Below are 14,862 nucleotides of genomic sequence, written 5' to 3'. Positions count from 1 at the left end.
GCTGGCTTCCCCTGGGTGTTCAAACACTGTGGTGGAACAGTGAAATGTGAAAGCCCATATTATGTGACCCAGAGACTGTGGCCAAAAGACTCCTGACATCCCGAATGTTCCTTGCACACCTCTGCCATTTTGACAAACAGGTTTTTAGGTTAGTGGTGCAAGGGAGCTGAAAATTAAACAGGACAGACTTACTTTTGCCTGGTATTTCACTTCCAAAGGAAGTTAATAGTGTTTGTTGATATTTTTTTTTCTAAATCCTGCTTAACGTCTACATAGTGATAATTACAACAGAGTTGCTACATTTAGAAGCCTACAAGGTCACCACTGTCACCTCAGACAAGGGATGTGGGTACACAGGCCTGCATCTGTATCAGGCAGGGCTTATTACTTGCTGTTAACATAATGCTCAAGGTATTTACTTTGTCACAGATATCCAATAAAAAGAAGCAGCAGCTTGTGCAGACAGATACACACTTTCATTTATCCTGGTTGAGTCTGAATGCCCAGGACCTGAATGAACACCAGAATGATCACCACAGGTAGATCCACCCTTCTACAGAGCTTGAGTGCAACACTGGCACCCACAAAACTTAACAAAAACAGCCATGCCTGGAGAAATCTGTCTATTTGATGACAAGCCTTCCCCAGTAACAGGGTCTGAGACTAAGACTTTTCAACGTTTTTAGTCAATCCTAATATTTGACAGTCTTCACCCAGCAGTTTGGCAAGCAGGATGGCTTTAAATCTAGTTTTTGTTCAGTCAAACTACTCAGCTGGCCATTACTTTAAAATACAACTAAACTAAAACTTAAGTCACATCATTGAAGGCAAGTTTAAAATTCAACTGTCTGATTTAATAGAGAAAAAAGATCAGTTTATTGTGAAAAGGTCATAAAAAGGCTAACTAATTATTATATATTTAAAAATTATTAGAAGGTGTGCTGCTGCAAATTCTCACTGGAAGGTTTGTTTAAATATTCGTTATTATTCATTACAACTCTCAGTACAAGCATAAACTCTTGTTAGAATGCTACCTTGCAGAGTAACACTAAGTCTTTTCAGACTAATTTGGTATTGAGAATAATGGGAGAAATTGCTAGAAAACAGAAATCAGTTTTAGAGAAGCAGAATCCAAATGTGGAGCAACAGGTTTCCTCCGCCTATTACAACTACACGATTTTGGCCTTGTCACAGTAAAGGGCACAGCTCCAAGTAAACAAGCCTACCTCTGTGTAAGAAATATACTCACGGTCCAGGGACTAAAAGTAATGTCTCCCAAACTCCACAAAACACATTTGTTTCAAGATGTTATACAATTAATCTAAGAAGCCAGTGCACTTAGCTAAAATTGGTATTTTCCAAAAATGAGACTGAGAACTTCCAAGCACATACTTTCAAAACACTGGCTTAACACATTTCAAAGCATTTTCCAATTTTAAGATTCAGTTTTTAGATGAAGGCTCAAAAGTGTTCTTTTCTTTACTAAGTTCTATGCTTTGTAACAAAACACTTTCAACAATAACTGCTTTATAATTTTCTAAAAAAGTATGCCAAGGAAACTTAAATACATTTTTTCAACCATACAGGTAATAATAAGATCAAGTCTTCACCCTGCCCTTTTTAAAACAAAGTTCTCCTCAAATCCTACCCATATTTCCCTCTATCTTACCACGCATTACTGGTCAAAACCTGAAGTATTATGCTCACGAGAATCATTCTTATTCTGAGCTCCCATAACATCTACATTTGTAAACAGAGGGTGCAGTGTAATTTCCCACAATCCAACTTCTAGCCATTGCATTCTGCTGCCTCATAAACTGGTGAGGGCTTTGACTGGCAACGTTCCTCTCCCTGAATTTACTTCCCAGGACATCACTGAATACAGGGAGCAGGAGAAAAGATGAAGAGTCCTTCCTCTTGTAACAGGAAGGACAGATGTTTTAAATATTTGAAGGTTTCTAGCATATGCTTCTCCTAGACATTTGGCACATCCCTTGGCCACACTGCTCACACGAATGAGCTCTTAGTCCAACTTTAACAGTCATCCTTTATTTTTTTTTTTTTTTAAGATGGGAGGGGAAGAGGGTAAACAGACTTTATAAAAGCAGATACAATGTTCCATAGTTTCCAGAGCTTCACTGCCCACCTCTCACATGAAAGGTTGCTGCAGGCAACTCTTCAGCTGCCAGCCTCCCCAAGTTTTTCAAACCAAGGCCACAACTCTGTTGGCTCATGCTGGCTCTCAGAGCAAACATCCCTGCTGAGGCAAGTGACATGGCAACTTCCAACCCTGCCAACTCACTTATAGGCCCATCCTCTTATCACAGAATGCTGCAGTTCCCTGAGGATTTTTCAGCAGACGCCTGTGGACCAGCAGAAAACATTCACCTGAGAGCACAACACATCTCCTCCCCGCTGTGCCCGCTCGCAGCATCGTGAGACACACAGTGACACACAGTCACTGCAAACACACCACTCATCCCAACACCACCGCAGGAGGCTCCACCGAGGTCAACAGAGTCTCCCGCGCACCCCCACACCTCCCAATTAACTTGCAGATTAATTAATCACTGCAGCTCACCTGCGAGACAAAACAAACCCTCTCCGCACTCACCCACTTGCACCAGGCACAGCACACCCATGTAATGCACCTGGGAACAAACACGAACTCGTTTCCTGCACACACGTTCCTGTCCCACAAGAAAAGCCCCACAGTTCTCCCAGCACCTCCTTTCCTGGCGGGAATCCATGGGAAGAACCACCACGCTTTCCTTCTGCTGTACCGCCCTCCCCCACCCGAGCACTCCCAGTATAAACCATCTGTGCCCATTACCCGCTAATCCATGTGTGTGGGCACCTCGATTCCCGAAAGGGAAAACTTTCGCTACCTATAGTGCTCCCCTCCTCCCCGGTTTACGTGAGTTTATTTATTCCCTCTCCCACCTCCCGGGCTATTCCCCCTTTCCTACCTCCCCGGCTATCTCTCCTCCCACCTCCGGGGCGTTCTCCTCCAAAACAAGGGGTAAAGTCCTTCAGCCGTGGGGTTTGGCTGCGGCAGCCCCTTTCCTTGGGCGATGGGAAGTCACCCTCACACAGCTGCATCCCGAGGGAAAGGGGATCCCGCGTCACCCCGTGCTGCGCTCACTCCTCCCTCCCTCCCTTCCCTTCCCCCCAACCTTCCTCAACCCCCAAAAATCCTCCACGGCACCACTCCCGCGGTTCCATCCTGTCCCTGATGCCCCACCATCCCCACCGGAGGGGTCCATTCCCCTCTTTTCCCCCCTGGGGCGAAGGGACGGATCCCCGCACCCCTCCCCTCCGCCGCGTCCCGGGGCGGGGTGGAGGGAGCCCGGCAATGTCCGCACCGTCTCCTCGGGGTCGATGTCGATGCGGAAAGTTTGCTGTTGGAGGGTCTTCAGCGTGATCTGCATGGCGCCGGGTGATATCCGCGCTCCGGGCCCCGCGTCCCTTCCCCTGGAAGAGGCCGGGAAGGGGAGGAGAAAAAGAGGAGAAGGAGGCGGTGCCGGCGGGAGGGCGTGACGCGCACGCGCCCGTTGGGGCCCCCGCAATGGCGCAGGCGCCGGTGTCGTGTGAGGGCCAGAGGAGCCGGGGCGGTGCACAAATATACACAGACACACGGGAATGGAGACGTAGAGGGTCACGAACCTGAAGATATCTGCGGGCATCGAGTCCAACCGATGACCCAACGCCGCCGTGTCAACCAGACCTTGGCGCTGGGCGCTGCGTTCGGTGTTTCCCTAAATACCTCCAGGGGCGGTGACTCCACCACCTCCCTGGGCAGCCCATCTCAGTGTCTAATAACCTGTTCTGTAGAGAAATTCCTCGTAACGACCAATCTAAGCCTGCCCTGGTGCAGTTTGACGCCGTTTCCTCTCATCCTGTCCCTTGGTCCCTGGGAGCAGAGCCCAACCCCCCCGACTCCACCCTCATGTCAGGGAGGTGCGGGGAGAGAGAAGGTCGCCCCGAGCTCCCTTTTCTGCAGGCTGTCCCCGACAGACCCCCAACTCCCTCAGGCGCTCCTGGTGCTCCAGACCCTTCCCCAGTTCCGTTCCTTTCTCTGGACTCACTCCAGCACCAAAATGTCCTTGAAATGAGAGGCCCAGACATACAGTGCTGATAAATTGATTATCACTTGTTATGCAAGCATATTAATACACATTCATGTTTATAGCACCTCAGCTGTGCCAGTGCTGGTTTCATAGAATCATACAACATTAAGAGGTTGGAAGGGACCTTAAAGATCACCTATTCCCAACCTTCCCCTGCCATGGGCAGGGACATTTTTCACTAGACCAGTTTCTCAAGGTCTTTTCCAACCTGGCCTTGAACACTGCCAGGGTTAAGGCATCGACAGCATCCCTGGGCAACCTGTTCCAGTGTCTCACTACCCTCACGGTAAAGAATTTATTCCTTATATCTAACTTGAATTTCCCCTCTTTCAATTTGTACTCCTTGCTCACTATCCTATCACTACAGATCCTGACAAAAAGTTCCTCTCTGGTTCCTAGTGGCTCCTTCAGGTACTGGGAGGCTGTTATGAGGTGTCCATGGAACCTTCTCTTCTCCAGGCTGAACAGCTCCAACTGTTGCAGCCTGTCTTCACAGCAAAAGCAGTCCAGTCCTCTTATCAAATCTGTGGCCCTTCTCTGGGCTTTCTCCAACAGCTCCATGTCCTTCCTATGTTGGGGGCAGCAGAATTGGATGCAGCACTCCAGGTGAGGTCTCATAAGAGCAGAGTAGATGGGGAGAATCATCTACCTTGACATGCTGGCCACACTCTTTTGGATGCAGCCCAGGATTCATTTGACTTTCTGGGCTGCGAGTGCACACTGCCCAGTCATGGTAAGCTTAGTAGTTTAGTCTTTCAGTAGTTAGTGTGTGCTTTTGATGGGTTATTAAACTCTGTTTGCCCTGGTGCTCCTTAGGCAGTAGGGGGAAAGCACTGCTACAAATAAACTTTAAAGCTGAGCAGTCTATGCTGGTAAAAAAAGACCTCTGCCCCCACTCCTTATAGCCTCTTTCATCAGCAAGGTGGTATCTCCCTCCTTGTAACTTCTTCCATTGGCAGGTGGTATCTTCCCCCTTACAAGCTCTTCCATGGGTGGGTGTGGGGTCTCCCTATAAGGTATTCCATCAGCAGGTGTGGGATCAAGTCATTTTCTTTGTAAACAAAGCTGTCTTTCTGCAAAAGAGGGCACTGATGTCAGGCTAGCCTAATAATGTAACGTAATTAAACTCCAAATTTCCTAGTATTGAGTAATGGCTGGAGAAGCTCTGCTCTGCCACATTGTCAGCCTAATGTTTGTAATAAAAACCATATTCCAATGCAGTAAGCTTGGCTTCCTAACCATTTCCTCCCCAGCAGCATGGCAGCACTGGGGCCAACAGGCAAAGGGAAAGTGGGAGACCCCTCTCCCTGCAGGACTGTGGGAATGGGTACATGTTACACATACACACAGATCTGGATGTGCTGCTGCTGTCAGCGTCCACGTTGGGCTCTGACACATAGCTGCCAGACAGCCAGAGCCTCTTACAGCTTTTGCAACCAGAAAGAAACTGCTGACTGTTGCTAATAGGAATCCAGCATTCTTGGCAGTGCAGAATATCTTGCTTGCACTGCATGGTGAGCCATTAAAGAAAAAAGAAAACAAGAAAAAAAAAAGAGAGGGAGAGATGAAATATTACTGGCTGTTTTTTGCATGAATAGTTACAACTTAAAATATGCTGTTTGTTCACTTTCAGCGTTGCCTGATACCAGATCTAATTCTGTACTTGGCAGATAAAAGGCATGTTTTCAAACTTTTCGTTCAGCAGTCCAGATATATAAGAGCTGATCTTCACATGCAAATGAAAGTACCTCATGCTGAGTGTCAGTTTCACTACCCTTTTCAGCTTAGAATATGTTAAATGTAAACTACACATTCTGCTTTCTGTGGTTGCTGTGTAAAGTGTGAAGCAGTTCTGCCTGTGGTGGGGTGAGGATTCATTTACTCCATGGCTGTTTAGCTCTGCTGTGAGGTCTTGTAAAGCCTCAGAATAACTGGGATTCAACTCCAAAAGCTGTGACTCCTAAGGACGAAGTTTTCCTGATGCTTTATTTGAACTTTGAAATAGAATGAGGGAGAAGGGGGGGGAAAAAAAGAAGGAAAGAAAAAAAAGAAAGCTGTAATTTTTTTTTCCCCCCTCTGAGTGTTCCAGAAACAACTCATTGTATGGGAAATATAATAAATAAACAAATTCTTGGTATTTCCTCTCCCTGAGCCCATTCAGCTCCATAAAATATGGCAGTGCTTGACTCTCCAGGTCTTGCAGTTGCAGAATTAAAGGTTAGGTTTTTCCCCCCCAGATTATTCTCAACATCTAGTTTCATATTGCTTCTCCTTCAGAGCCATTGCTTGGTTATTTTTCATTTTGTGTCCGAAGTATTTTGGATACTTGTCCTGCGTTCAGACTAGAGCATCACAGTTACTAATTTCATTCACAACAGTTTCTATGCTGATGCAGTGAGCACAGAAACCTCTTCTACACAAATAAAAAACCTTGGGTTGATTTGAGAGAGATGTGAAATGAAGCCAAAGAGCTGGAAAGACATTTTGGTGGCAGATGCATACAACGATTAGTTTTGGTTTTTCAGTACTGCTGTTTCCAAGTAAATTGATCTCCCTGCTGCAGGTTTTCCAGTTTCATGCTGCCATGGCTTTGTCCTCCTCAGCTCTTTGTGGTTGTCCATGATTCCCAGAAACTGTTCTCTACACATTTCTGTTCAAACACATTCGTGGCTTCAAGAACCCTGCTATCACAGAACTCATGCATTACAGTATCAGTGAGTACATGTCTTCGTGTTGTCACCTCAGATTATGTGTGTTTTACCTCTTCAGGCACAGAAGAAGTCCCTATTGCATGTTATTACAGTTTGTCTACTTACTCATGATAAAAGTTTCCATGATTTCTCTGCTAAACAATGGGGCAAATAGGAAGAGTTGTTACACAGGTAGATGTGTAGAAGGGGTCCAGAAGGGCAGCAGAGCCTCGAGGGTCTTTGTATTAAATGAAACACACACTGGTAACGTGGTGTCTTTTTCTTCTCCTAACTTCCTTATCTCGAAATTTGGGTAGCTTAAAGCTGTATGGGCTAGAGTTTGCTGGTTTGTGAAGTGCCTTACTTTGACTGGATGTTGCTTTAAAATTTGCCTGGTGCCTAATTCTACCTCAGTGTTCTAAAGTTTGCAAGTAAAAGTTTGTCATTCAACCTGAGAATTTTGTTGTTTTCTCCTGTGCTCTGCCAGGATGAATCAGAGCACCTAAGCCCCTTTAAAAACTCACTGAGAGAGGCTGGGGTGTAACCAAATGAAAACAGTACTTAGATTCCAGTTTGCAGTAATTGGTACAGTGTAAATTAATTCACCCTTAATCTAATTCTGCGTGCTCTCAGTAGCTTTATCTGTCTGCTGTTGGCAGCATTATTTCTTTCAATACAGAAATAATCTGGGCATTTACTTGAGGTATGAAACTGCTACCAACCTTCCACGGTCATCCTCATTTATTGTTCAGCTTCACACCATTTGTCACAATAGTAAAGTGCGGCTGCCCAGGGTAATTAGCTAATTAGACAGTGAGGTATTAGGCAGTAACACTGGGGGCAGTAGTAATATGCAGCAAGGTAGTTGTAACCACTTCAGCCACTACCAGCTGCAGGTAGAAGAGGGTCTGGTTCTTGCTTTTCACTGGATTTAACAGTGATCTCTCATATCTGCACACCTCGTGATCTGAAAGAAAAGAGTCGTCAAAGGTGACTGGAGCCTTCAGATTTGGAGAAATCTCACTCTGAAACAGTGCTACTCCCTTGGATAGGGAAAGCCATTGTGTGCATTTTCAGCAGCACACTCAAAAGCATGGAAATTCCTGTTGGAGTTTCCATCAGTACTTGGACACCATGGATGTTAGCACTGGAGTCTGCACAGAAGCACCTGTAGTTCACACACACTGACAGAAAGTTAATGTGAGATCAAAATGAAACCCAGCCTTTGGTGATAAAAAGGGACTGAAATTTCTTTTATGCAGGGGTTAAGCTTGAGGTCTTTTATTTTGAGAGCAATTGCTTTTCTGTTGTTAACCTTTTAGCCTGATTAGCACTCCAACAGCTGCCAAGAACACTGGGAATTCCCTATAACATAACAGTGTGGCAAGTGCATTAGAACTATCATCTTGACAGGCTTATATATTTATTATGCTGATTATGTGGGTGTAGTAATTGTATTAGAAATATTTAGATGATGTTTCCCATCAGTAAAATCAGTACCAGCGATGGAGAAACCCACAAAAAAATTACTTACAGGTTACTCTAATCTGCAAATTTTCTTTGAACATAGAATAAATTTTTTCATTCAGTTGCAAAACCTTTTATTTTAATTTATTTTCTCTATACAGAGATTTAGGTGCAGTAACTACAGTGAGTACTTGAACTTACTTATTTGAAATCACTGTTAATTCATTTTACACCATTTATTTAGGAAGCAAGGCATGAGGGGTGGGGAGAGGAATCTCAGTTCAGGGAGTGGCTGCAAGACGCACTGCCTCTGAAAGCTATTCCTGGAGCATTGCTGCTGACAGTCCAGCTTCATGCCAGAACTGCCTGCAATTGGAATCTAACCTCTTCATGTATCATTTTATTTGTTTATAGGCTCTCTTGCAGTCATATCAGTGTCATTTTGCTGCTGCAAAATATAAAGTTTGCCCAGAAAGGCCAAATGGGCCTTGAAGTTGAGTACCAGGCTGCATACTGCTTCTTGTCCCAAGCACTTTAAAGCAGAGGTCATCTTCCAAGGCTTTTAACACCCGTGGCTAGTGACTCTGGACACTTATCCTATCAGTGTCAATGCCCTGAATATAACTATAGATCAGCACTGGAATTAAACTCTGTAAGTCCCTGTGCGCAGAAACTACTTGTCAGTTAGGTATTGGATGCTGTGTTCATCAAGAGACTGTATTTGGAAATACAAAAATCTTTTTATCCATGAAAAGTACCATTACTTAATCACTGGTTTCTTTGGAGTGCTGGGCAACTGAAAGGGGAGGGAATAAAGATGATTGCAGTTCGGCACTTGCCAATGTGTGCCTCTGAAGACAGTTATCTGATGTCTGTGTCTGTTTGCAGGAAGGGCTGTTGTCTCTGTAGGGGGTTTTACAGTGTTTCAGAGTGCAGACTCTTTGCCAACTATTCTAATATTGAGGCTTTGTTTGAGTTTCTGTCCTGTCTGTGTCCTCGCCTGTCCTATGATAACGAGGACAAATGGAGGCCAGTTGCTGTCTATTGTCCTTCTGTAGTTCTACAGAGCTGCTGTGGAAAGGCCAGACACGTGAATATTTCCAAAGCAAGGTGAATTATTGCATGAGACATCAGAATGGCAAGTAAGGCAGGCAGCCAGGGAAGACCATTGCTATTCCTGGATTTGACAGTTGTCACCAGGTGGGTCTTCCCACCTTCAAGGCTGGACTGAGCAGTTGCAGAATGGATTGGTGAATGCAGCATAATAAGCTCCCATGGCAATAACATCAGAACTCATCAGCAATTAATTTGGCACATCGATTCCAAGAATAAATATTATGAAAAGTAATGAATCAAATCCTACAGGTCTAACTGGGCCTACTATGAATAAATTAGATCAGTTTATTTTTATATGAGTCATTAAACATATTACAGTCATCACTGTGGTTATCTGAAAGTTTTTAATTTAATCAAAATGCAGTTAAAACTCATGTAAACAAATTTACCCTGAGTTGTCCAGTCACATAGACTAATCTTTTCTACCAAAATAGATCTCTTTATTAAGACCTGACCATTACTTTATTTTGAGCATGCTCTGAGACTTTTGTCACAGTTTTCATGGCTTGTACAGGCCATCTGCTGTGCAGTAATGTATCTGCTACAACGCACTGCTTTCCTAGCATATGTGTAACCTGACAGCTGGGGAGTGAGCCCTCTGGATTCAACAGGAATTCACTTGTATGTGTAGCTACTCTGTCCTCATAAAGCCTTGTGTAAAACAATACTAACTCCTAGGTCACAGAGACCACAAAAGTACTATAGTTTGCATGGACATGGGTGGCCTCTACCCAAAACTTCTGCTTGGAGTAAAAGAATGAGTTCAAGAATTAATTCAGACCCTGATGTTGAGACATTTGTCCAGCCAGAGTTTGAAAACCTCCAGGCTCTTCTGGCTTCTGCTATAGTGCATAATTGTTCTCATTTTTTTCCCCTTCTAATCCTGTGCTGAACCCCTCTACTTTCTGCTGATGTCAGTGTTTCTTGCCCTCTTGCCAAGGAGTTGTACTTCACTGGAAAGACCATGGCCCCACCCCTTTGATCTCATCCTCGTAGGCACAAGGCAGAGCTGTGAAGTGCCCCAAACCCATCTCTGTTCCACATTGAACCAGCGCGAGCCCCAGCACCCCTCCTCTGAGGGTGATTATTTCAGTCCCACTGTCCCAGTGGCTTCCCCTGAGCTCTTCTGGTCTGTCAGTGTCTCCTGCCTGGGACCCCAAACAGGACACAGTGCCCAAATGAGGCCTGGTGGGTGCTGAAAAGAGGGGATCACCTTTGCCCACCTCCCTGGATATGATAGAAAATAGAAGAAAATAGGCACACGTCTGTGGGGCCTGATGAGATGCATCTCAGGTCCTGAGGGAACTGGCTGATGTTGCCAAGCCTCTCTCCATCATCTTTGAAAAGCCCTGGCAGTCAGGGGAAGTCCCTGGTGTCTGGCAGGAAAGAAAGATCACTCCTGTTTTTAAAGAGGGGAGAAAGGAAGATCCAGGGAGCTATAGGCAAATGAGCCTCACCTCTGTGCCTGGGGAGATCATGGGGCAGACCCTTATGGAAGCAATGTTAAGGCACATGGAAGACAAGGAGATGATTCAAGACAGCCTGCATGGCAAATCATGCCTTCCAATCTGGTGGCCTTGGAAGGAACTTAGGGTCTTCTGGTGGACATACAGCTTGACATGAGCCAGCAGAGTGTGCTTGACAGCCCTCAAGGCCAACTACAGCCTGGGCTCCATCCAAAGCAGCACAGGCAGCAGGTTGAGGGAGGGGATTCTCTCCCCCTGCCCTGCCATCATGAGATCCCACTGGAGTGCTGCATCCAGCTCTGGACTTCCCAGCACAGGAAAGATGTGGACCTGTTAGAGCTGTCCAGAAGAGGCCACAAAGATGCTCAGAAGGCTGGAGCATCTCTGCTATAGAGACAGGCTGAGAGAGTTTGGGTTGTTCAGCCTGGAGAAGTGAAAGCTCTGGGGAGACCTTTGAGCACCTTACAGTACCTGAAGGGTCTACAACAGAGCTGGATAAGAATTTTTTAACAGGGGCATGTAGTGACAAAACAAGGGCTTTACACTGAAAGAGGACAGGTTTAGATTAGACATTAGGAAGCAATTCTTAAATGGTAGTGAGGCACTAGAACAGGCTGACTAGAGAAGCTGTGGATGCCCCATCCCTGCATCCCTGAAAGTGTTCAGGGCCAGGCTGCATGGGACCCTGAGCAACCCAGGCTGGTCCATCCAACATCTGTTTAAGCCCTGACACCATCCAGTAATCACCCTACTGGCCTCTCTCTTGCAGCTGGTGCCAGGGAGGATGAAGTCCCCCAGGAGAACCGGTGCTACAGATCAGAAACTTGACCATGGCAAGAACATTCTAGTTCTGTATCCATACATGGTGCTCTACGTCAAATGTCAAATACAGGAATATGACACAGGGCCAGAAGATCAAATAGGAGTTCCTATTTCCTAGAAATATCTTTAAACAAATTAAAGTGGGGAGTTTTTTTGTTGTTGTTTGGTTAAGGGTATTTTAGTCCTTTACGTCCTTACAAGAAATAAATTGTAAGTCAGAAACTCCCTCGTCTGAAACTGAATGTCGTCCTGTCCCCAGTATAATGTGTTTGGGATCAGTTTAAACCTATTTGGTCTTGGGACAGCATGACCACTCAGGTTTTCAGCATTCTTTTGTATTCATGCACGGTAATTGTTCTACTCTTGGCTTTCATTTTGTGAGACTAAATATGCCAACCTTATGTAATTTTGCCTTCTTTATTATTTTAGTTTCATTCTCTCCATCCATTCTAAATTTATTTAATCTTTCTTGGACTTCAGCTGTAGCCTACATATCATGATTTTGGATCTTGCTTTGCATTTTCCCTGTGAAATCACTTGACTTCTTCCTTCTCACAGCACTCTCTTCTTAGTGGCACATAAATGTGTTAGGACCAATTACACACACTTGCCTGTCTCTTGTGGCAGTTTTCAACCACTGATCTCTAGATTAGAGCAGAAATTCTTGCTGCTGAAGGGATAAGTTTGGAACCTATACGGCTTATATTTATACACCTTCTTCCAATTCTCATAGACCCATCTGCTTCCATGTGGACACTAAACTTTGAGCTAATACACTAAGTTTCTGCAAGGTGTTTCCACATTTTGCAGCACTGTCATTAAAGGAAATTTTCAGTGAGTTCCCCTGAGAATTTTTGAATAACTTATTCCCAAACTAATGATCCTTTGTTGTCATTGCAGATCTTCCTGTGCGTCTTCTTCCTATTCTTCCTACAGTCAGCTTCTTACTTGCTATACCTCAATGTTATTGATCCCCATTTATGTCAGTGCTGCTAATTATTTCTAAAATGACATTGAGTTAAATCGATATTGCTTCTTCTGTGCAAAGGATATGAGCAGAACATCCAAAATTTTTTAATGGCCCTTTGCACTCAAGATTATTTTTACATTACTGTAATGGAAGGTGATGCTGCCTAAACTGTGCTTGCAAACATAGGTTTTTTATTGCATCAGGTGACTTGGGTAGAATGGTGCTGTTGTGTCCAGGCACTCCCTAAACTACAGGTGGATACACACAGACACACACACAGACATCCCTGTTCTGTTCTCCTACCTTCCCTTGTACACTGCGAGTGTCATTTTTTAGTAGGGCATTCACAGGCATTTGCATACAACTGCCACAGCAAGTGTTTGAATGCTAATGGGGCAGCAGACTGGCTGGGAATCACTGCCTTGCTTCATTAGGTGGCTGAGAAGCATGCAGGGTGCTATGTTTAAGAGAGATCTGCACATATCCTTAGCTGGCTGCAGTACACATTCCAGTTGAGAACTACTTACCAGCCCAATTTCAAGGTTCAGCAAACAAATCAACTATGGCAGACAGAATAATTACAGACTTCTGAAAGGTTGAAATGCATAACAGATGAACAGATTGTTCCCTTCACCTACCAGACTGGGGGGAGTGGGGGGAAAGTTCAGCTTCTAGGTAAGTAAGCTCAAAGGGGCCTTCCCTCTCTCCCAAAGCCATGAATGACACTCCAGTGTTAAGAGATTGCATTGCACACTTCCGTGCCACATCATCTGTGAGCATGGTGTGTATTCCTGATGTCCAACTTATCACCAGGATTACTGTGCATGTGGTAGCTGGTGCAAATACCAGGTGCCTGCAGAATACCACATCTGAGGATGCTGTTACCAAACTGAGTACTGCCCACAAGCCCACAGACGGATTTACCTGTCCAACTGGCTATTACACATTAAGGTCTTGATTACTACTGAACTCCTCAGGTGAAGTCTTTCCTAGTGCTAACTGAGGCAGGGGTATGTCACCTTTAATTCATATGCCGTTTCCCATTACACTTGTTCTGTTTCTGCACTGCAGTGAGGGATTGTAGTACTCATGAGGATACCAAGTTTGGCTCTGATTTCACATGGTTACCCATAAAATTAAATATGAATAAAATAGAAGGCTGATTTCCTTGGGATTTAGTACCATGCTTTTGCTTTTTTGCTCCCAGCTGATTGAAATTTTTTCTTCTACCCTGCTGTTCCTGGCTTTCCAACTGCAAGCTTAAAACATGGTTCAGAGGAGAGGGTAGGGTGTCTGACTGAGAGTAAAGAGGCCTACCTACTAATCCTGCCCAAAGTAAATCCTCAGCTAATGGTTTTGATTTTAGCTATCTGTGGTTCTGTCCTCTCTATGGAGAGGACTCTGTGAAACACAGTGACTTAAAAATTAGCTTAATAATTTATTTTTTTTTTAAATTAAAGTGAAAGAGGAAATTAAGTTACCATCAGTGAGAACAAGAAATAAGTCATCCACTAATTGTTTATCAGAGGACAGGTTCAGTGAAGAGGAAAATCAATTTTGATTGGTTTTGCTGGGTTTGTCTTCATACCTTCTTGGTTAAATGGTGTTTTCTGAGATCAAGTAGAGGACCAAACAAGCAGCAATTCTGTTTCAGAATTTATGCAGAGTTCACTTGCATGTCAGGTTACAAATACTGGTGGTTACAGTAACACTTCATTTCTGCTACAATTGTCACACACAAATAAGGTTATTAGCCATGCAAAAGGCCTGAAAGGGATAATTTGCTTGAGGTAAGAACTTTGGAAGCTGAGCATAAACTCATTCAAGTTGAGCATAAAGGGCAAACAGCAGAGATCAGGCAAAGCAGGCAGACTTTAACCAAGCTTCAGTGAGATGCAATGAAGAGGTTGTGCTCTCCATGTTAATTGGCATTGAGGAGAGAAAGTAAAGGATTTTCAGGATTTTCTCCTGATTGCTGCTGTGGCATGGCTGTTGTAAGAGGAGAAACTGAAAGGATTCTGCTTCCCTAGATGTGTACACTTAAACAGAATGAAGCTGATAAGGGAGCAATATTAGTACATGTTCAAGAGCATCTCCCGATGAGAGACTGAAAAGCTAAGCTGGCCATAAACTTTGGCAGTGCGCTGCTTCTTATAAGAGACAGGGCTTTTCTATTTACAGGTGAAGCACTAAAGACAGAC

At 44.5% G+C, this 14,862-nt stretch overlaps 1 protein-coding gene across 1 annotated transcript in view; it reads right to left on the bottom strand.

Annotated features, from left to right (window-relative positions):
- Nucleotides 1–3,514, bottom strand: part of RAD23B (RAD23 homolog B, nucleotide excision repair protein) — a 43,047-nt gene extending 39,533 nt beyond the window's left edge. Inside the window, exon 1 of the mRNA XM_050329969.1 lies at nucleotides 3,366–3,514. Coding sequence (XP_050185926.1) covers nucleotides 3,366–3,431 — 66 coding nt within the window. The 5' untranslated portion in view covers nucleotides 3,432–3,514. The remainder of the gene's footprint in view (nucleotides 1–3,365) is intronic.
- Nucleotides 3,515–14,862: the final 11,348 nt, after the last annotated feature.

Source organism: Myiozetetes cayanensis, unplaced genomic scaffold, assembly GCF_022539395.1.
Source record: "Myiozetetes cayanensis isolate MyiCay16 unplaced genomic scaffold, myiCay2020 scf4, whole genome shotgun sequence".
NCBI lineage: Eukaryota > Metazoa > Chordata > Aves > Passeriformes > Tyrannidae > Myiozetetes > Myiozetetes cayanensis.
This window is presented reverse-complemented; position numbering and strand designations above follow the sequence as displayed.